Raw genomic sequence first — 23,086 nt, forward strand, 5'->3', positions numbered from 1 at the left:
CAATTAATTACTTGATTAAGCAAAATTCTGTTGAATTACCTGCTGTACACCATTTATTACACTTAAATATTTTAGTGAGTTTAGTGTGGGCAGTTTATTTTCCTCCACTGAAATTTATTCTTTAATTAATTAACCCATTCAGTTAACAAATATTTGATACCTAATATGTATTATACCAGGCATTGCTATGAGTAATGCATAGATGAATCCGTTTATCATGTATATAAATGTAGATTCCCCCAATATACAAGCCAGTGTGCCACGCACTGAGAAGTATACACAAAATTTACGTGTAAGGAGTTTAAGGCCTGTTTTAGGAGTTAAGGATACATTACAACTAAAAGCTGTAGTTGGGTGGAAAGTGATTTATCATAAGCGTTCTGTGGGTATGATGACCATATTTTTAACCTTTAACCTTTTAACCTTCAAACTGAAAAACATAGTGTGACTGTAAGATAGAGTATTTGAATTTAAGAAAAGTCCCAGAAAAGATGAGCTGTGTGGTCAGTTTTGCTTTGGGGACTTACAGGAAAGAGAAGCGACTTTGGCTGAGATGTGGGGAAGGTTGGCACGTGAGCTGATGAACTCCTGTGCTGTGAACTGAGGTCTGGGGCAGGCACAGGCCACTGCACCAACCAAGATGAGAGGTGGGGAAGCCCTGGGCTCAGCTGGGGAGGCCGTAATAGGATGTCAGCCTCGGCTTTACGTTTAAATTTAGTTCAAATTAGATCTCAAAGGTAAAGATGCTCCCTGTTCTCTTCTGTTTGAAGTTGGTGAGGATATGAGGTTATGGAAATTATATGAAAAGAAATTTACATTCTTAACAGTATCCCTACCAAACCTTTTTTTTTTTTTTAATGTTACTTTCAGGTACCTACTCAACTTTTTAAAAAAATGAGCTTTTTATTTGTAGATTTGTAAGTCTGTCTCATGGATTAGGGATGGGTGGAAAGAAACCCGCTATGACCTAACCCCACATTCACACAGTAAAGTCAGATTAAGTTTTGATTTAAGAAGCCAAGGATGTAAAATCTGAAAGGAATCCAGGTGCCCCTTGGTGGAGCTTCTGTTGGCTTTGAGGTCCCCTGGGGGCAGCAGCTGTCAGGGACACCTCTGAGAGAGGCCAGAGCCTCCTGTGTGGGGAAGTTCAGTTCCTGCTGGATCACACACAGCCTGTTTATATTGGAGGCTTACATCATGTCAGGAGGAGCCTAGACAAACAGCATAAGGGCTTGTGTTCAGGGCAGCGTTTCTAACCCCAGCCTTTCCTGGTTCTTGACCCAAACTTGGCATTATCATGGCTCTTACCCACCTGGGATTCCCAGGAGCCCCTGCATGACCCAGTGGCGCCGGAGTCCCACAGGGCCTGTTTTACTGCAGTTTATGTTGAGGAAAGTTTAAAGCCATGTTTTTCATTTGATAGACCTTCCTCATGGTTAGAACACTACTCTGGAAAGGTACTGTTCTGTGTAGTAGTGTGGTATTCTCTTTGCAGAGAATAATGGACTGAGGATGAAAGTCATTTTCTGTGTTTTCAAAGTGACTTTAGTAACTGGGGAAATCTTACGGTAAGTGAAGAGGAAATAAAATTTCATGTACAGGATAATCTTAACTATGTTAAAATGTACACAAACACAGACACACACACACACACACACACACACACCCCAAAATGGTAAACAGTGATTATTTCTTGTTGGCGGAACCGTGAATGATACTTTTTTTATTCTTATGCTTTTCTGTTTTTGTTTTGTTGTGTTTTGAGGGAAGGGGGTTAGAGTCTTCTCAGTTTCTCTTATTTTTTATGACATGAGGTTGTATAATTTTCCCTTAATTTTCGCTGATGGATGTTTTGAGAATAATCACTGTTCTCAGAAGGAAGGCATCTTATTAGAGTAAATATACCCATGGGAGAAATAAATGTACTTGATGAGGTTAAGAGAAAAACATTGGAATTTTGTTTTCAGAAGCAGCCCGACTCTATTAATTCTCATAGCTGTCTTATTAAAATAGGTAAAATCAAAGAGGTATGTTTTAATCCAGTATTTTTATTTTTTTAAAATAAATGTCCTTATTCCAAGAGTATACATAGTGATTATAAATAATAAAATGTAAATAATAATGTATATACACATAAACAAGAAAGAGGAAAATAAATGTCACACGTAATTTCATTACCTAAGAGAAAAAACATTCTTAATATTCTACTCTTTTTTTTTCCAGTTCCTAGACATTGTATACATATTATTGAAAACAAACCAAAACAAAAATGACGTCTGATAATTTGACTTAAAAGACTATGAAAGCACATACCACTGCTTGTAAACTGGCTTTTTCTCTCCATTGTCTGACTTAAACATATTCAGGCAAGGATAGTTACGGAAGGGTCTGTTTATTTAGCTCTAACTGCCACTCCAGGCTTTCCAGAAGAGTGTGACCAGACATCAGAACATCTTGGACTGTGACTCATTTCACTGGGTCTGCTGAGCAAAAATTATATGAGGATACAGTGTTCATTTTTGTCCCTTAAGTGTTTCTATAGTTTTTTTTCCTTTTCAGAGAGGCAGATTTTTTAACCCTGAGATTCTCACTTTCCGTCATTTTCTGTGCATGTGTTCGCTGCTCCTGCATGGACATCTCGAGGATCTGGCATGGGGACCTTGAGGTGCCAGGAGAAAGGGGCAAGGTTTCAAAATTATATTAGTTTGTGATAAAAATGTCCCAAATGACACACATAATTCTCAGGCATCTTCCTCATCATGAAATTTTGTTGGCTTCTTCTATATTGCCCTTATACAGAAAAATCATCCTGATCTCCAGACCCTTCTCTTCCACAAGTTATGGCCTCTTGAAAAATATCTTTCCTGACAGCCCTGCTCACACATGATTTCCCTTGCCTGGTCTCCCTGGATGTCCCTCACAGCTTCCTGCCCAGCTATGAGCAAGCTCAGATTTCCCTAGGGCCCCAGGGCCATTCTATAGGCAGTATATTTTCTGTTGCTTCTTTGAGGATTTGGTTTGTCACATAATTGACCTTATCTACATGTACCCACATCTTGACTCTTAAAAACAAAACACAGGGACAACAAAAATGAAAACAGAAACATAAGGCAGAAGAAAAAAATTATCGCTCATGGTTCTACCACCAAGAAACAATCTCAGTTTACAATTTTGGGATATGTGTGTGTTTGGATATTTATTTTAACACAGTCAAGATTATCCTATAGATAGAATTTTGTTTCCTATTTTTCACTTAATATGGCATAAGCATTTCTTCAATCATGAACATTATTTACAGACTTTTTCAATGACTAGATAATAGTTCATTTTATGGATTTACTACCAAGTGCTTAGCTATTTGTTTAATGTTAGGAGACAATCTAAATATCCATTTTCTTACAATGTGTCCATGATCAGTAGGCATGAAGAATAGTGCTAGGGTATGTAGTGAATTCTTGGTAAACGTTAGCTGTTACTGTTTTTGTTAGTTGTCATTTTGATGCAGTTGGGGTCAGAACACCTGGAGAAGCTGTATGTTGTTCCCTACAGACTCCGGGCAGAAGGTGTAGGCATGCCCTGTGCCTGCCTGCTCACAACTGAGAGAGGATTTCTCAGGAATATAATTGCAACTCCTTCACTTGTGCCTTGGCCTTTGCCAGCTGAGGTCCATCTATTTCAAGCTCAAGAGCTCAAAAGCATTGATTGGTTCTGAGTTTTCTTGACAAGTATGTGGCATTAAAAGCTCTGAAAAAGCCCTTTTCTTGAATTTGGTGCATCTGGCGGTCAGGTTAACATTTAGTTCTTTGGGGGCACATGGTAGCATTAACTTTGAACTATTATAATTCTCCTGATGCCACTTGAGGTGTCCCAAAGAACGGCCTTGCTCCCTGTCAACCAAAAAGCACCATCTTCATCCCAGGGAAGGATTCCATTTGTCAGACTGTGAGAGCAATGTGTGATAGGACAATTTTGAAGTAATCACATGGAGAAAGGACTGGAAAATGCAGTATGGGGTGGTTAGATAGGTGGGAACGCTATTTGGGGGGATATAGGATTAAGAAGGTGAGGGTGGGGTACAGTGTGGAGCAACAAACTGAGTAAAACTGGAGTCGCAAGGAAAGAACACCATAAAAAAGGATAAGAAAGGAATCGAAATGGCGGGTGAATTAAACTGTTGCTGGTGAACTTTCAAAGCTTTCTCTCCCACCCTTTTCTTCCACCCTCCTCCCCCAAGTAGTGCCTTTTTTATATTCCTTGAAGTATTTGCTCATTGAAACTCTCCTACATACCAGAAACAATGTGTTCTGTGAGTCTCTATTAAATGTTGACAAGGAAAGCTAACTTAGAACAATAATTAATTTACGAAATTCCCAATACGTATGATTTATATGGAGTCATGTGAAATTGACATATGAAATGACATAATGTATCATAAAACAACATTACTCTCCAAAAATTTTAGAAATTAAAAGCAAATGTTTGCCTTGGATCCAGTTGGTCCCATCAGATCAGTTGGCACATCCTTCTTCTGTATTGATGCTTACTTCTTCTGTTACGTATTCAGAGCAATTATTTGTATAGGATAGTTTCATATTCTTGACCTGTTCTGGAAATCGATCTTTTTATTTTAGTTCTTTCATCATGTGGGCTAATTTCTCTAAATGAATTTCTCATTTCCTGGTTGTTTATGCCTTCTTAAAAACAGATAAAATATCTTTATATAGAAAACAAATCAATGCCAAATTTTGTTGTAAAAAAAGAAATGATATTTAGTTTTCTGTATAAACCTTTGAAATGCCCTAAAGTGTAAAACTTTACTTGGGTCTCATAAGTATTTGAATTAGTGGTATTTTGAAGTGATGAATTCATTGGAATTTCTTAAACTTAATGAATGGTGGGCTTTACAATTGATTCTTTATCCAACTTTAGATGTTGATACACAGATCAAAATATAGGAGACTTGTATTTCTAGAAAATACAGAGACTGTCAACTTTATCCATGTTTGGTTCTTAACAATATTAAACATGTATCTGTTTGGCAGTTCTATTTATCTGTACTTAGAAATACATGAGTGTTGAATATAATACTTTTCTAAGACCGTGAATAACACTGAGAATACCATGTTTCCAAATTTTTTGAATCAGTTAAATGGAAACCATACTAATGCTTTGGTGTATTGTCATTTATGTTGCTGCCTTTTACTTATATTTTTGTTCTTGTTTATATGGGTTATGAAATTAGGCCAGTTCTGTTTATAAAATTATCCTAGTTTCATTTATCTGTCTTTGACATTAAGACCATAGAAGCGTATCAAGTCTCTAAAATAGAGATGCTTTAAGAATTCAGAAGTGTTGTAAATAACTTTTAAGTATAAAAGCACCAGAAGTATTACATGTCCTGTGAGGTTTGGTACAAACTTTTAGAACAACCAAACTTTTTATTTATTTTCTTTTAAGTTGATTTTCCTTAGTGCACCTCTGCTAAGGCCTTCCCTTTACCTGGCAGGTGCCCCTATCAGGTTTATTGCAGGGACCCCTGATTTCTCTTTGAATCCTTCACTCGGTTTATGACCTGCTTTTGTCTCTCACTCATCCGCAGAGCCTGGCGTTTGCACAGTATTCGGAGATCCCCACTACAACACTTTTGACGGACGGACATTTAACTTTCAGGGGACGTGTCAGTACGTTTTGACAAAAGACTGCTCCTCCCCTGCCTCGCCCTTTCAGGTGCTGGTGAAGAACGATGCGCGCAGGACCCGCTCCTTCTCCTGGACCAAGTCGGTGGACCTGGTGCTGGGCGCCGGCACCGTCAGCCTCCAGCAGCACCTGACCGTGCGCTGGAACGGCTCGCGCATCGCGCTGCCCTGCCACGCGCCGCAGTTTCACATCGACCTGGACGGCTACCTCTTGAAAGTGACGACCAAAGCAGGTGGGCTTCTAGAAGCACCGGCCTTCTCTGTACCTCTGGCTCTTCCCTCTGTCTCACCAACTTGTGCTCAGGAGCTGCAGCTGCTCCTCCTCCACGGAGGAAAACCAGAGGCAGAGCAGTATTCCAGCCGCAGGTGTGCCCGCACGCCCGAGGTGCCACAAAACAGCTGGAGAAATTTGCACACCGAGGAGCCTTGCAGTCTGATGCCAGTTACACCAGTCTTGCAATCTGTCGACATCCAGTGCCTTTCCATCCTCATTCCAGACATAGCGGTGGTTCTCTCCAAATGACCCCTTTCTCATGTTTTGTTGCTACTTTAGGCCATTGATGTCTAGCTTGGAATTGTGTCTTTCCCAGCTCAGCCAGTAATGTGCAGTCTCACATCCGTGAGAAAGAGTGTTTCCTTGTTAGCATCTGTCCAAGAAGGAGGGACTCCTCAAAAGCAAACTGCAAAAGTGTGGGTGTGAAGATGGGAGTGCAGATGGTGGACTGTGTGACCAGCAGTCCTGTCCATTCTTGACCCGGGGCAGGATGCTCATTGAGTTGAGGGGTAGAACCACCGGCTTCTGCTGGAGGACACTTAGGATGCTTGCTCTGAAAGCACTTCCCCCAGCCGTGGGCACAGGCAGCTGGCCGCTGAGGCCTTTTCTCAGCATCACATGTTGCCTGAGGCCCCCTGGACTCTGTGTTTCCCCTCCACGGGCAGATACATTCCCCCTTGGCCAAACTGTTCATAGTTGCTAGTAGGTTACTCCTAGGCGTTCAGTGAGGCTCAAATTTTTGTCTGTGAGGTGCTGCCTTAGAGAGGCATCTTAGAAGCAGAAATCAATCCTTCATTCTCAGCCCCAAAGAATGAATTCAGTTCATTTACACAGTTTATATTATATCATGTATGGTTCCTTCCATGCTGCCTTTGGTTAATGCATATTGTTTGTCAATTGGATTTTGAACTGTATGTCCTCCTGGCATATGCTATTTCTTTAAGCACGATACTTGAGGAAATCAGCATATTTCTTACTTTTTGCACTGATGAGAATTTAACAATGTCAAAACATCAATTGGATTCCAGTTTCTTTAGCTAATATGGATTGAAAGGGAAACATCTGATAGAGCAGGCACTTTTGAGGGACTGCAGAGACTGTTCTCCACGGCACCTTCAGAACCCTGTTAATTGTTTCTGTTCAAGCCAAAATATATTTGGTAAATTGATTTGAGCCGATGGAATGCCAGCTTAGCTAAACAAAGGCAGGAAGCCAAGGAGAAGCCCAGGGAGCTTTTATTTAAGAAATGTTAAATATTAATGCATTGGGACATTCTATAAAGAAGGGAAGATTCCCATTGTTCACTTTGACAGTGGTAGATGTGAAGAGCTCTGTTCATTCAACTTTAGAGGGATTAATCCACCCCAGACAATTCAGACACCTGTTGTTGCATTCAAATGACATGCCACTCCGCACATGTAGGCCTCAGCTCATCCCTTTGAAGGAAGCAACAGTTTGTGGCTTCACGTAGAATGTACACAAAATGACCCATTATTACACAGTTATAATTAGAAGCACCTTGCTTATCTGTTTACAAGCCAGGTGGACACAGTGGATTCTACTGATATGGAAATTATTAGTCATCTACAACCCAATACTCAAAGGGATTCTGCATATTCAGATATTACTGACAGTTGAGGAGTTTCAATACTGTTCCTGTCACAGCTGACAATACCTTACGGAATAAGTGTACTCTTTGTAAGGATTTCACATGGCAAATATGACCGCAAGGATGAGGCTGCTAAGAAAATAATAATATATCATAAATACCATAATTAGGATAGTGAATTTAACTCTTCTAGGCCTTGAACTCAGTTTTACAATTTCTTTTCTTTTTCTGTCTCTCTTGCCATGATGCAAGTAATTTATGTGCCCTTAATACCCAGCTGAACAGCTTCCTGTATTACACGGAGCGCACAAGCTTTCTGCTTGCTAGGGAGGAACTGTATTTCTTTGGGCACTAAACTTGCTTCGCGATTATCCATTGAATGGAACAATTCCATTTCCAGACAATGGTCTCTTCCACTCTGGTCTACCAATCTCAGTTTGTACTACCCCTTAGGGATATTTTCTTTTTATTACCTATTGATTGCCTATCTAAAATATCACAGTATATCCTTTGAGTGTTTGTTCTTCCTCCATAATTTGTTTTCATAAGCTCATGTGATCAAAGGGTACCTTCTTCAAAATAGCAGCTTAAATCGAGCCTGCAGCTGGAAGATGGGAGATGGGGAAGAATGGCTCTGTGGCCCTGTGGTTTATAGACTTAGCACTTCATGATGGAATTGTCTGCCAGAGGAGCACAGGTAGCCGTGTAGCTTGGGTGGAATTAGGCTATAGCTACATTCCTAATAACAACTGGGGTAGTACAGAAGACACAGAACAAGGCTCAGTAGCTTGAGAAAGCTCTGCTCACCCCTGTCACACACACCCCCACCCCAACTCTTGGCACTTAGCGAATCACTTAAAATATTTCCTTTCTGCCGCCTGTTCACTTCATCAACTCCACCTGAAAGAGTTACATCAGATCCACCTGAAAGCATTAACATGTGGGAGTGCGACTTTTTATTTTACTTTTGGTAGAGCTCTACACTTGATGAACCTAGAGTGTATATATATATATTTTTTTCTTTTTTTCCTTTGGTGTAAACTCTAAACAGAAAAATTATCCATGTTTAAGCATCACTATGGTATGTCGACAGATTTTGCCTCTCCTCTCTCTCTTAAAAGTGGACTGCACCAAAAGCAACAATAACAACCAAAAAAACAAAGCAAAGAAAACCACAAAATAAAAGAACAACAATCCCCCTACCAAAAAAAAAAAAAATTAGTAGTGTGGAGCCAGGTCACACACTTGAGAGGTGAAAAACAGGTTGGTAAAATATTCACTGGTGAGAAGGGAAAATCGGAAAGCTCTTCACACAGTGGAAGGAATGCAGCTGCTGCTCACATCCCACATGAGACGTGTGCTTCAGCATTGGCCTTCTGACTGCCAGTTATTTCTACCAATTTCCCATGCAGAGAACTGGGAAACTCATCCCAGCTGCAGAAAGGACTAACCCCAAACTCTCAAACACTTCCATGGCATTTTCATCTCATAAGATGCCTATTTAAAATATCTTTAGGAAGAGCAGTTTTTTTTTTCAATTACAACTTATTCATTTTTTTTTTTTGCCTGTCACTACTGTAATTTACTTTGCATGGATTCTACTCATGTAGAGAGTAAAAGTAACTGTGCAAACACATATGTATATGATACAGCAATAGACAAAGGCATCTGTAGTCGAATAAGTCACCCCTACACAATATGAAGCCTAGCGTTGTTCTGTGAAAATCCTCTTAGTATAATGATAAAAAGAAAAGAGGAGGAAAAGAGAGTGAATTACAAATTATTCTCTTATTTTGGGGGCCGTGTTTCATGAAAGAGATGTCAAGAGTCTTGAGAAGAGTTTTTTAAAAACACAGTGGGTCTGCATCTTCCCAAGCATGCATGGACCAGTAGTCCATTGCAAAGAAAGAATGATTGGCTTGTTCACTGTGAGTTGAATTCCCATGAACTCAGTTGCCCAAAGTCTCGCGTTTATTATATCATTGCCAGTAATTTTGTTGGAGCTCCTTTGGATGTAAATTCTCAACCAGTGTGGCACTTGGAAAATAGCATCTGCCTGCTGTCTAGGAAAGAGATTTGTAGTTTGGAAAGTTTTGCAAGGTGGAAACTCTTTAGAATTATGCTCTAAAAGTTTGAGTGTTGTATGGGATTGATCTCTCCCTTCATTTCTCTGGCTGGGCAGCTGCCTAGTTACAGGCTTAATGAGGTCAAGTTTCTTCTATACCTTAGAGAGTGTATTACAAATCATATTATAGTTTGCTTGTCTTTTTTCAAAATGTTATTTCAGTGTCTTAGCTAGCATGAAATTCACAAATTTCTTTGGCTTTGCAGACTCGTAGTATCAATTTACAGGGTAATTCATTCATTTAGTGAGTGTATACTATGTGTCAGATAATGTGTTGGAAGATGGGGTATGAAGAAATAGACATCGTTTTATACAATAGTTGTGGTTGTCAGAATTGACCCCATCTTTGAGATCCACACAGGAGATTAGTCCAGTGTGGGGACAGACTAGCAGTGTGTCCTTGCTCTGATCACCATGCCCCATCACCGTCTTTTCTTCACCCAATTATTCCCGAAAGCCCAAGAGACACTTTCTGATTACCTTCTTTCCTGCTTTTTACCCAATTCTATGTAATTGCTTTTTGGAACCGAGCTTCTTCTCCTGATCAAGAAATCTTCTCTACCATTTGCTTTGGACTGAGAATGCTTCCATTCCTTTCATTTAGCATACAGTGATTTCCATATGAGTCTTTCTGTTTATTTCTTGAGAAATCCAGTTTTAGACCACTGGTTTATTCTACCAATAACTTTCCCTAAAGCGGATCTGTAACTCTTGCTTGTGGCAGTTGTGTGTCCTACTCACAGGAATGCTGTTTGGCCAGGCTTCTCTCCCTTTGGACCACGTCCAAGAGAATATTGGCTTAAGGAATATTAGTGTTAGCATTTTACTTCTGAGTGCTTCTTGCTGATCTTATATCACTCTGACATTGCCTTATGCCAATTTTATATTCAGACAAGATCCATTCCATCCCTCCGTACCCCTTTCTCCTTTTTCATCATCACCTTATCTCCCCAGCTTCTGAGTATCTTCTGAACACTTACTTGCTCATCAGGCTAGTATTGATCCTTCAGGAACAAAGGTAAAGTCTTCTAAAAAGAGTCATGTTGATCTTTCCGGAGGCTCAGAACAGACTAAATCAAAGACTAGGTTTTGTCAGAAATCCAAGAGGATAAGACTGAAAACACACAGCGGGGACACTTTCTATTTTTCTGTTAAAACAGAGCTTTCTTTGTGGGCTGTCCCTCTTAGGAGACAGTGACACTGAATAAGGAAGAGTCCTAGGGCAGAAATGCACCTCAACCTACTGTAGAGGTTCTCTTGGTGCTCATCCACCAAACTGGTACCTAGTTCACCATTCACTGTGGGGCTCAGGCCCTGCCAGGACATTACCATGAGAACAGTAAGAGAAGCTTCCAACGCACACCTGAGACATAAAGAAAATGATAAGACCAGAGCTATCATTTGCTCTGGGTTGAGCCTCAAAAGACTTTTCACGAAACCCTCCCCTTTGTCTTATGGACAGTGTCTTCACATACAATATCAGGATGGATATGAGAACATTCCTTCTTGACCTTCTGGTCAGGCTGATCTGTGATGTGTGACAGTGGAACCTGGCTGTCTGACATGTGACAGAAATCCCACTATTCAGTGGGGCCATTGGCTGGAGTAAATCCTAGAAGCTTTGGGCCAGCAGGTCTGAAAAAATATGAATGTTCTCAGAAATATTCTCCAATTGTTTAGATGGTCAGTTCAGCAAATCAAGAGGAGATTACATTCTTTACCTTGTGGAGTGAAGATTGTTTCCTTGGTGAACAAGACAGTACTGTCCTGCTGATTCTGTCCAGCGCATGAGTAACTTTGGCCTGTGGGCTGGTAGCCTCCAATGCCTAGTCAAATTTTGAAGCTTATGATCAGCCCAGGCATGGAGACCCCAACCTAGGGCTCGTAACATCTCAACCCTAGGAAGCATGGATTGAACAGCTGGGCATGTCTCACAGATGACTGTAAAGTAACGAGGGGGCAAACATTTTCATTTGTAGGAGTGTTGTCCTTTGAAGAGGATGTATTCAGAAGCTTTATATTTATTACTTTAATACTTCCACTATAGCAAATAATTTGGAAATTTTCACTTGGCACCTAGCATAATCATATGGGGGGATTATTGGATGAAGAAAAATGATATTAAAAAAACTATCATCTTTGTTATCTTTCCATTTCTGCATTGTCATAGTCGTTGGATAAATGAAAACATGATTTGGACCAAGACAATTACTCTAGAAAAGGGCAAAAATATAAACCCTAGAGTATCATGGTCAATGAATAGTCATCTACAAGTCAAATTAGGGTACATAAGATATCATTATAAGGGCAAACTTTATACATTTAAAAAGTTCTAAGCCCCAATAATTGATTCATGTTATATCATACAGTGTTTGATGTGGTGAAATTAAAAGGTAATCAAGAATTTGGTGAGATCCTTAGTGTTCCTTGTTAGAAGATAGTCATATGTACTATGTAAGAGTCTGTACAGTTGGGAACTATTGGTGCATTCAAGAGTGGTTGATCCTCTTTTCCTCTAGGTTTGGAAATATCATGGGATGGAGACAGTTTTGTAGAAGTCATGGCTGCACCCCATCTCAAGGGCAAACTCTGTGGTCTTTGTGGCAACTACAATGGGCATAAGCGTGATGACTTAATTGGTGGAGATGGAAACTTCAAGTTTGATGTGGATGACTTTGCCGAGTCCTGGAGGGTGGAGTCCAATGAGTTCTGCAACAGACCCCAGAGAAAACCAGTGCCTGAACTGTGTCAAGGGACAGTGAAGGTAAAGCTTCGAGCCCATCGGGAATGCCAGAAACTCAAATCATGGGAGTTTCAGACCTGCCACTCAACTGTGGACTATGCTACTTTCTACCGGTAAGTACAGTGCCTTGGGAAATAGGCTTGGGTTACAGACCAAGGGTAGACTTGACCATGGAATAGAGGGTATCAAATCCCTTGGTGTACAAAACAAGGGCCCCCAAAGTGCAGTGTAAACACCCCTGCTTCTTTCTTCTCTTGAGACTGATCTCATCTTGACTCAGTCCCACATTATGTCCCAAATTAGGAAATTGAAGGGCATATTTCAGAGCTATCTCCTATAAGTGATTCTGTTTTTGTGTCTGCAGTTGCACTGGAAAGCTAGTGACACTCTAGGATTTTTCCAGGTGTTAGCTTGACTCTTAAGATTGAGGAGTGCTTCCCAAAGTCTGGCCTCAAATGCAGTGGTATAGGGCAGAGGTAGGAATCTCACATCACTCTGGCTGCCTTTGGGTATTTGAGTGAGCTTGGTTATTCTAGATCTGAGGAAGAGTTCATCAGGTCTTTCTCATCGTCTCACCCAGAACACATCTGCACATGGAAAACAAGGTGGTGAAGTGACGATTCCTTGGATTTTAGCCAACTATGAGACTTTGTGTCCAGAGTCAGAGGAGAGTAGAAACAGGGCTTGAGGATGGAGGAAGGAAAGTCTCTTGTTAAGACCATGGATTCCATTTGTATTAAGCAAACCACTTTAATCATTGTCTTAAATGAACAATACATATTCATCGAAGTTACCTGTTTTGTGAATATAAAGGCAACACCTACTTTTACATAAAATTAACCATTATAATGTGCTAAAGATTTTTAAAAATGCCCTGTTTCACAACCCTGAGCTAAACATTGCTTTCAATTTGGCAAACGTGTCTATACATTTCTGTATGCAAACTTGTATGTCTAGTGCAATATTTATATTATGTATCGACGATATATGAAAAAAAAAAAAGACCATGGGTTCCATAACCTTTTCTAATTCTGATTAACCTCCTTCCATACAAAGCAACTGGTTACAAAGGAGAACTGGCTTTGACTTCTGTGCTACAAGCTTGCATTTGTGAGTTGTTGAGTTTGGCCTGGTTGTACTTCCATTTACTACACAATTCCATGAGGTTCAAGAGCTAAGACTGTATATAACTTTAACCACCGTGGATGTGGGAGGAAACATGAGATGAACACAGTCCAAAAAGGCCTTGTTTAAGTGATTTGCCTGTGCCTCTTAAAATGAGAAAGCTCCTGTGGTCTGAAGCCACAGAGAAGTTATTTTTACCCTTTAACTGCCACCAGTTTATTTCTCCTAGTTCTCGTTAAATGTGATCTTTTTTTATTTATTTGATCTTTGGATATAAAAGATAAAGTTCTATAAAGTCATCTCAAAGTAGGGTGGAAAAAGGACTGTCTCTGTCATCACAAATCCCTGAACATGGCAGCATCTGCCAAACCATTTGGCTCCAACTCACGTGTTTAGTTCCTTCAAGCCATTTTCCGGTTGTAGTTTGAATTCTCTGGGTTCCCTTCTTTCTCCTCCCGGCACCACCCCCTAGACTGACCTCACCCTTGTCTATTCAAATCAAAAGATCTTAATGCACTCTGGAGTGAACTAAGCACCTGGACAGACAAACCAGGCTTCATTTGGAATCTAAATACCCATCACTTGAAAGTCTGATGGGAAGCAATAGAGCACAGCAATTAAGAAACTTGTGGTCTCCCAGAGCTAAAAATCCAGTCCAGCTTTACAACCTTGAACAGTTATTTAAGCTCACTAAACTTTAGTTTGCTTATCTGGGAAGTGGGGATAATAAAGAGCCTATCTTGAAGAACTGTCATTCAGATTCAATGAGACTGTGAACATAGATGCATGTGCTCAACCCAGTGCCCCCGAGCAATGTGCTCTGTAACTGTTGGCTGCTATTGTAGCTTCTACCATTAATTAAATGATTAACAAGGGTAAGTCTTCTTTTGGAAGCTCCCCTACCCCAGTTGTGGATTTGAATTGGACCCTTCTCTGTCTGAAATAGAGTGGAAAGGCTGTACTTCTCCCAGGACCCTAGCAGCCTACACCTTTGGTTTTCATCCCATTTCAAAGGAACGTGTTGAAAGCAAAAATTGGAGAGCAGGCCTGCAGAGATTCTTCCCTTCTTGCAAATTTCGATTTCTTTGCTCTTTGGTGATTTATTTTGTATTATGATCCCTGGACTGCTAGCAGGAATATGATGAGCACCTTGGCAGAAGTCGTGAGAAATGACTTTGACATGGACAGAGAGAATCGAAATTGTTAGGTGGCCAGACAGATGCTAACCTTCTGCTCTTGAAAGTTGCTACAGCGGCGCAGTTGGGGGGCGGCGGGGGAGTCACTGTGTAAGGGGCTGGATGCCTGAGTTTGGGGAGCTTATGAGAATGCTCTTGGGATCCTTGTGCACTGAGGTTTGGAGGATGGAGCATGGTGGGAGGTGAGCTTGTGTTCTGCTGTGTGTGGTGTAGGGACAGAGCACCCTTCCAGGCCAGCCACTCCCTGGAAGAGGCAGGGGAGCTCAGGAGGGCAGAGCTGGACAATCCTGACTGTCATGCACTTTGCTGATAATCTCATTCCCCAACCGAGAGGTTCACCTTCATGCACTTTCAAGTGAGAGTGACCAATATTGGGTAGATCCTGGATTTCTTTCTTTCCTCCAAGCACGGATGTGGCAGGAGAGAGAAAAGAAACAAGGTCAACGTGGAAAGGGAGTTCTGTTCTCAGGGGATCTCCAGCAAGGAACAAACCTTAGGGAGCCTTTAGGAAGCAACGGACAGAGAATGCATCGGGCAATGCCAAGCCGGACGTAACCTCAACCCTGCCACTTTCTAGCTGTGTGGCCCTGGTAGCTTGCTGGGTTTCAGATTCTTTGCCTTTAGAATAGTATGACAGCGACTACCTGGTGGGATTGCTACTCCACGGACTGAGGTCAACGGGTGGTGCCACGTTGGTCCGTGATAGACAGGCCGTCCTGGCACAGTGTGCTGTTGTCCTGTGTCCCTTCCTCTCTATGGAGAATCTGGCCCGCCCCACCCCTGGCCACTTACATTTCTGATTGTCGAGATCTTCTCCTGTGCTCATCGTGGAGAACAGATTAGACAGAGTCTCACTGATGAATCTACGGAACAATTTATAAATGAACCGTTTCTCTTTCGTGACCTTGAATAAAATACAGTAAGTGAAGATTGCATTGCAAGCCTTTAAAAAAATTGTTCTTTTTGTCTTATAAGAATAATATATGTTCATTGTATGACAATTAAGTAACATTAAAAAGAATAAAGAAGAAAATAGCCATCACATCACATTCCACACATGTAAATTTTTGCCTGTATATTTTGTCATTGGCGGAATTTCTAAAATGAAGCTTAAAACATAGCCGTGACCTGTGTTTTAAGGGCTGTGATCTTTTTTATGACTCAATATAGGACTAAAGGGATTTGCCTTGATATCATGGAAGGTCATATATATAAATTATATATGAATTTGATTCCTTTCATCTTCCCCTTATCCTTCAAAGAAGTATCTGTACTTACCTTTAGGACAAAGAATAAAGTTGCGTAATATACAAATGCCACCTTCCAAGTACCATTGTGTTTGTAACTTAGAGAAGGGAGAGGATAAAGGAGGTATTTCTCTCAGGAAATGTTACCTCTTTTGGGTTTCCTTAATCATATGACAAGTTCCAGAGGGAAAATTCTTTTATAAATATGAGATAGCTCTTCTTATAAGATCAAAATAATAATTCTAATTTCTCTGAATTAGAGTTTACTTTTGAGATGTCTAGGACGTAGAACTCTTATTTTATTTTGGTCTTTTACCCAGTTCAAAAATTTTAATAGTAAACTGTCCATTGTCTAAAAACTTGAAAAACTTTGTAAATGAATAAGAAATGACTCCATATTAGCCAAGACTTTCTTCTTCTCTTTTGGGAAACTTTTTAAGATTTGCTCATTTTTTCTTCGCACATCAGTTCCACCCATCATGGCCTCATTTGCTATAAAAATTAAAGGCTTTGTGATCAGCATATTGGCTTCATTAACTCATTGAATATGTTTGGATGCAAAATAATTTAATTATGAATCACATAAAAATTTTAACTGGCTACATTGATAATGTGTCTTAAGTCCTAGAGTTGCTAATTGACTTGTCCTCAAATTAGATAATCCCCTTTGCAAATCTGCATTGGCCGCCGCTGGTATGTCACGGAGACATTTCTTGTAGCAAGGGAAGTAGTTAGTATACTGTGGAAACATGAATGTGAAATCATTTCAATTATACTTGGATTCACACATAGGCCTCCCTGAGGAGGAGATGTTGTCTTTGGGTCTCTTTTCTCATTTCTTTGTTTTCACCTCCCTCCCCCAGCCTCACGCTGCCTTCTCCATCTGTGTCTTGGCTGCCAACTGGGAAATCCAGGAGGAATAAGCAGCCCCCCATCCCGTAGCCTCCCTGGTGGTCCTCAGCAGCCAGTATCGAATCCACTCCCCACCTTGAATTCGGGCAGGCTGACGAGACCAGTCTCGGCAGCCCCCGGGGGCGCAAGGAAGCCAGGAGATGGGTTGAGCTATGTGGGTCACGCTGGGGAGAGAGAAGACCACCTGTACGTTGGGCTGGTGTATGAAACACTAGCAAACTCAGACCTGAATCTTGGATGAAGTAGTTGCAAGTGAGTGTAACTTGCTAGCAAAGCGGGCCTCTCCAGTCAAGGCAGGCCCACATTTCAGAGAAGCCAGGAAGATTAATGTGAACTGCAGCAAAGCCCAGGCCTTTACAGACCACCGTCGTCTCAGGACTGTTTTCCTCTCCCCACTCCCCTTCATGCAGTATAATTCACCGGAGCAATAACTCTGTTCACTTGTTCGGTTTGGGTAAGTGTCTGGGGATTCTCAGTCTAGGAAATGTTCTTTTCTTTCCGTGCAGTGTTTTTTACAGCTGTAAGGAATTGAAGGAAGGCCAGGGGATTCACAGATGTGTCCTTCCCGCTGAGGTCCTGGGAGGTAGTTGGTGGGAGGTTGTGCAGGAGAACGCTGGAACTCCGACAGCACAACGGTGTCGGAGATGCTGGCGCCTGGGGACCGCCAGTGGCTTCCTTCCAAAGGAAGATCACAGCCTTTGTGGATGACCCACTTTGGGTTTTCCTATAAAGGAAACTCATCATTTATTATAAGGCAAGGGGAGAGATGCAGGCAACGATACAGACTTTATGTGTGTGTGTGTCTGTAGGAGAAAATCATATAAAGCTAACTGCTGTTCTATAATTAAAATCAAGCCAATCTTCCCTCGCTTCAAAGGAGAACGTGCTTGGAACATTTCTGTTTACAGCTTTTAATGATTTGCCTCAAATTGCCATTAGAACTAGGGTCCTAAATCAAATGAGATATTCATTTTAAAGTGTGATGTTCTAAACCTGCCTTTTTATTTTTCCTTTGGCAAACTTAGCTTTTAGGATGAGCAGCCACTCTGAATATGTAATAAAGGTGACACCAGGTGGCAGTAGACACCTCAGTTGTACCACCGATCAGACTTCAGCCCTTACAAGTCCAACCTTAAAGTTCAAAATGTTTTCCCTACTCAGTAGCTCACTCTCGCTCTCTCGCTCTCTCTCTCGCTCTCTCTCTCTCTTTTAACTTATGCCCTAGGCTACTCCTTCACTGTATCTAAATATACAATGCACATTCCTGCCTCTGGGTCCATGTCTTTCCTCTGCCTGAGATGCCTTCATTTTCTACATTGATTTAAGCTGAAAGCACAGCTCAAGTTTCATCCCAGACCTCTGTAAATGTTTTTTCTTTGGTTTCTTAGAGATGCTGATTGTGTTTATCCTTATTTAGTGCATATACTATATTGCACTGCTGTCGTCTCTCGCCCGCATTGGATTTTAGGTTCACTCGGGAATGGGAAATGTCTTTTCAACCCTTTTGTATTTCACCCAGCATCACCCCTGGAAGGTCTGCTTTGGAGAAAGTTTTCTTAGCTCCCTTCTTAGCCTTTCTGTCATCTTCATCCTCTCTGATCACCTTGTGACTTCTACCCCCAATGCCAAGTCCATCTTAGATCTTTATCCCCACACTCGTTATACACTTAAAGTCAGAATGTGCACACATTTCTGTCCTTTCAGGGAATAGACTAGTCAGAGCAAGCGGAGCCTCTGGTCCACCTTTGATGCTGCAGGAGCTATCAGCTCTTCTTATGCATGAGTCTACTACTGTGACTGCCAGGGGCAGGCCTCTGAATCTCAGAATCCACCTCTGCCTGTTAACAATTCTCTTGTAAGCCACTTGGACCTCCTGGATCCTCTTCTATACCTTCTATCTATAGATGGCTAGTGTTTGGCCTTGCCATATTTTTTGTGTGGTATTTTGATCTATAGATATTTCTGCATTGGCCTCTTCCACCATCCTGTCCCATGGAGTCATGGACTGGCACTGACTCTTCCTGGTCACAATGTGTGACACTGTTCATGGGGTATTTCCCCTCAAGGAAGTTCACCTGAGCTTTTGGTGTCCAGAGTTTTTATTGGGACTCAATCACCTGCTGCCTGCATGGCTGACCTTCTGTAGCCCCTCCCAGAGGTCATGCTAATGCCTTTAGTCTCCAGCTCCTCTGGAGGTTGGAACTGTTATCAGATGGCCCAAAGCCCCCATCATAAAGCACACTGTTAGAGTGTCTCCTGGCCAAAGCACCCAGGCAAAAAAGGACAATCCTGTCAAGAAGTGCATTCCAGGGGCCTAGAGATCACTCCCCAGGAGCTAAAGGCCAAGGCCAGACTCTCTTTGGGCCAGGTTAATTCTTTACTCCACAGCCTGCCTGGCTCAAGGTTAAATGTAATTTCAATTTGATTTTAATTTTAGCTTTGAGTTTATTTTCAGCATAAACTTCCTGGAAACCTGCAGTGTTTCTCCTCAGAAAATTATATTTTGGATTGTAATTAGATGGGGCTTTTGAACACAGATTTGAATGAGTGTCACTGTAGCAGGTAAAACACTAATTATTTTGTAGCATCTCTCTTGGCTGCTTCGGGGACTTAGATTACTCCTTAGTAAGGAGGAGACTGTCTGGTGTAGCTTTATTGTATTTTCGTTATCGATGGGTATAAAGCCCTTTCTATCCATGAGAGTGACAGGGGTGGTGGCTGACATGAGGAATGTTTTCCTCATGTCATTGTTGAGCTAACTGGGACACTGAGAGGTGAGGGGACTCATTCCAAGACCCCCGTGGGGCCTGAGCAGCCAGCCTGACAGGATACTTGGTCTCGGGTCTTTGTCAGAGAACTTGGCCAGAGCTGCTAGGGCTGTTCTCAGAGTCCATCATTCAGGTTTTTAAATATCCTGCTTTTGCCATGAGCTTTTGGAGGAGGATTTCATCAATTACTTAATTCACTCCTTTTACAACTTTTGAGTGTGCACCTGCTGTGTGCCAGGTACTGCTGTAGGTGTGGCGATTTGGGACTGAACAAGAGAGACAAAAGTTCTTCCTTCAGACAGCTCACTGTCTAGTGTGGACAGATAGCGATAAATAAGAAACAAGGTCATTGCCAATTGTGAGAAGAGGAATGGGGGAAATAGTGTGATATGATAGGGTGGGCTGGGGGTGGCCAACTTGGAACAAGGTAGACAGGAAGAGCCTTCTGGAGGTGTGCTCCTTTGAGTGGAGCCCACCGTGTGTGGGAAGGACGGGGGTGGGGAGGTCTGTCATGGGTGGGGGAAGGGCAGGCCTCTATGCTGGGAAGGGTGTGGCCTGTTTGCAGACCAGAGAGGAGGCTGCCAGTACTGGTGCCTTTAGAAAGTGCTGGGTATGCTACCAATCACTGCATGAGCTTGGAAGCAAATTCTTCCCCTGTCAAGGTTCAGATGAGATCGTGGCCCCAATTAATATCTGGAGTGCAATCTTGTGAGACCCTCAGCAGAGTCCATGCCTGGACTCCTGATCCAAAGAAACAGAGCTAATAACTGCATCGTGTTTATTGTTTACATTTATTGTTAAGCCTTTCCTGTTTTCCTCATTCACTAAGTTTCATTTTATTTCATTCTGCATGTAGTTTTGCAAGCTGGTGTAAATCCTTTCTGGAACAAGTTGAGGAATAAGTGACAGTGGCCACGGGTAAAGGATCTAACACCTCCGAACTTCTATTTTTTGTGTGAAATAGAGATGATATCATCACCAACAGATTGGTCATGAGGCTGTATGAGGTTTCCCTTGTAACGCCCAGGTGGAAACACCAAGGAATCTACTTCCCTTGGCCACATCACCAGTGTGGTCTAGTGGCATTCCGCCTTGAGCCCCATGGTTTCAGGTTGTTCTATAGAAAATTAAGGTATGCAGTTGGGTGCCAGAATGCCTCAGAACCGAGAAAACCTGGGGATGGGTGTCCTCAGAGATGGCCGTGTGTGGGCTGGCTTACGTCAGGCCACAGACAGATTGGTTGAATCTTTGATGTGCTGTGAGTACAGCCCTGTGACTCAGTGAGGCAACAGGGACAGGAGCAGCGCCTTGTGAAATCAGCCGGCATCCTGGCAGCATCATGGGTTTCTCAGAGGTGGCTCGCTGGCCCCTGTGCTGGGCTGGGAGCTCAGGGTTGTACTGTGCTGGACGGCCATCCAGGACTTTTTGACTATCTCTCAATCAAGCTGGCAAAAATTAAAACTGATGGAGAGTGTGCAAATATGAAATAGGAGGGAGGCTTTTGTGATCCTGGATCCTCCTACACATGGAAATCTTATAGTCAATCTCAATTTTCTTCTGACCTGGCAAGGAAAAGGAGCAGTAGGCTTGTACACACAGGCTTTCACAGGGGCCGGTGTTTCAACTACAGACCAAATATTCAGAAGTGTGTACGTGTTTAAAAAAAAAAAGACTGGGGCTTCCCTGGTGGCGCAGTGGTTAGTAGTCTGCCTGCCAATGCAGGGGACACGGGTTTGTGCCCCGGTCCGGGAGGATCCCACATGCTGCAGAGCGGCTGGGCCCGTGAGCCATGGCCACTGAGCCTGCGCATCCGGAGCCTGTGCTCCGCAACGGGAGAGACCACAGCAGTGAGAGGCCCACGTACCGCAAAAAAAAAAAAAGAGTGGGTGTAGGGGCAGTTTTTTTGTTAAGGAAGAAGATGCTGAATTACTATTTTTTTTATATCCATGGGTCTCTTTTCTAGGCTAATAGTCAATTATTCATGTCTAGGAATCAATGAAATCAATCAATAATAAATTAAAACAGGTATATATTACCTATTGTAAAAACACACACACACAGATTATTTTGTAGTCAGGATTCATTGATTAAATAATTCACCAGGCGCTGTTCAAGGTGCTGGAGGTATGGCAGTGGTTAAGATAAACGAGTCCTCTGGCTCACAGAGCTTGCAGTGTAGGCTAGTGGGTGAGAAAGACAAGTCAACAGGAATGTAAATAGGGAGGGATGCAGTTTTGATAGAGGATGTACAGGATGCTATGGAAACCTGCCAGGGGGGGTGGCTTCCTGGAGACAGTGACTTCCTAAGCTGAAACCAGAAGCATATGTAGGGTTTAGCTGCACAAAAAGGAGAAGGGGTTTGGGGAAGAGAACAAAGGGAAAGATCCCAGCCACGGAAGACTGCATGTTCAAAGCCGTGGAAGCCAGCAAGAGCCTGGCACAGGCAGCTGACAGATAGATGTTGCATGGGGCAGTGTCATCAACTAGGGAGGTGTGGAAGATATTCAGGAGGCAAAGGCCACAACCAGATCATTAGAGTTTATGCCCCAGCATCCATCAGACACGAAGGGGGTGCACTGTAGTGTCTTTCAGCCATTACCTGGGAGCAGGTCATACTGGGCATTGGTTCAGTAAAGATGAAGACTTTTCATTTATTCATTTATTTATTATTATCCTCATTCGTTTATTTCTTAGTTTCTATACACCTACCACGTATTCTATGCCTTAGGTCGTGGTTCTCAAACTTTAGCAGGAATCAGAATCATTTAGAGAGCTGATTCAGTGGGTCTAAGGCGGGGGCTGAAAATGTGCACTTTTAACAAGTTCCCAAGGGATGCTGGGACTCGGGGACCACACCTGGAGAACCTCAGCACGAGGTGGAGGAATTAGAAGAAGAACTGCTTCCAGCTGTCTGTGGGTCCCCAAGGGGATGCAGTTCTCTGAGACTTGGTCTACTCCAAGACCATTTTATGGCTGATGGGGCTTATCTTTCTTTGTCCTGTACAGTCAACCTCCAAACATTAGAGATGAGAACACAGAGTGGGTCCGTGGGTAAGGGATTAGGAGCTAAGCACATGCCCACCTAAAGTGGTCATTGGAGCTCAGTGGCATTTTCTTGGTGTGTTGTTTAAAGTACAGGCACCAAATGAAATACTGCTCAACCATAAAAAAGAATGAAATTTTGCCATTTGCAGCAACATGGATGGACTTGGAGGATATTATGCTAAGTGAAATAAGCCAGACAGAGAAAGACAAATACTGTATTATATCACTTATATGTGGAATCTAAAAAAAATACAACAAACTGGTGAATATAACAAAAAAGAAACAGACTCACAGATATAGAGAACAAACTAGTGGTTACCAGTGGGGAGAGGGAAGGGGGGAGGGG

At 42.1% G+C, this 23,086-nt stretch overlaps 1 protein-coding gene across 2 annotated transcripts in view; it reads left to right on the forward strand.

The window, feature by feature from the left end:
- The window catches only part of BMPER (BMP binding endothelial regulator), a 265,901-nt gene that overhangs the window by 171,965 nt on the left and 70,850 nt on the right, over positions 1-23,086 (forward strand). For both annotated transcript variants that reach the window (XM_019925711.3, XM_073809815.1), the window contains exons 12-13: positions 5,600-5,929; positions 12,224-12,560. In XM_019925711.3, coding sequence (XP_019781270.1) covers positions 5,600-5,929; positions 12,224-12,560 — 667 coding nt within the window. The remainder of the gene's footprint in view (positions 1-5,599; positions 5,930-12,223; positions 12,561-23,086) is intronic.

This window comes from Tursiops truncatus, chromosome 9 (genome assembly GCF_011762595.2).
Source record: "Tursiops truncatus isolate mTurTru1 chromosome 9, mTurTru1.mat.Y, whole genome shotgun sequence".
Taxonomy (NCBI): domain Eukaryota; kingdom Metazoa; phylum Chordata; class Mammalia; order Artiodactyla; family Delphinidae; genus Tursiops; species Tursiops truncatus.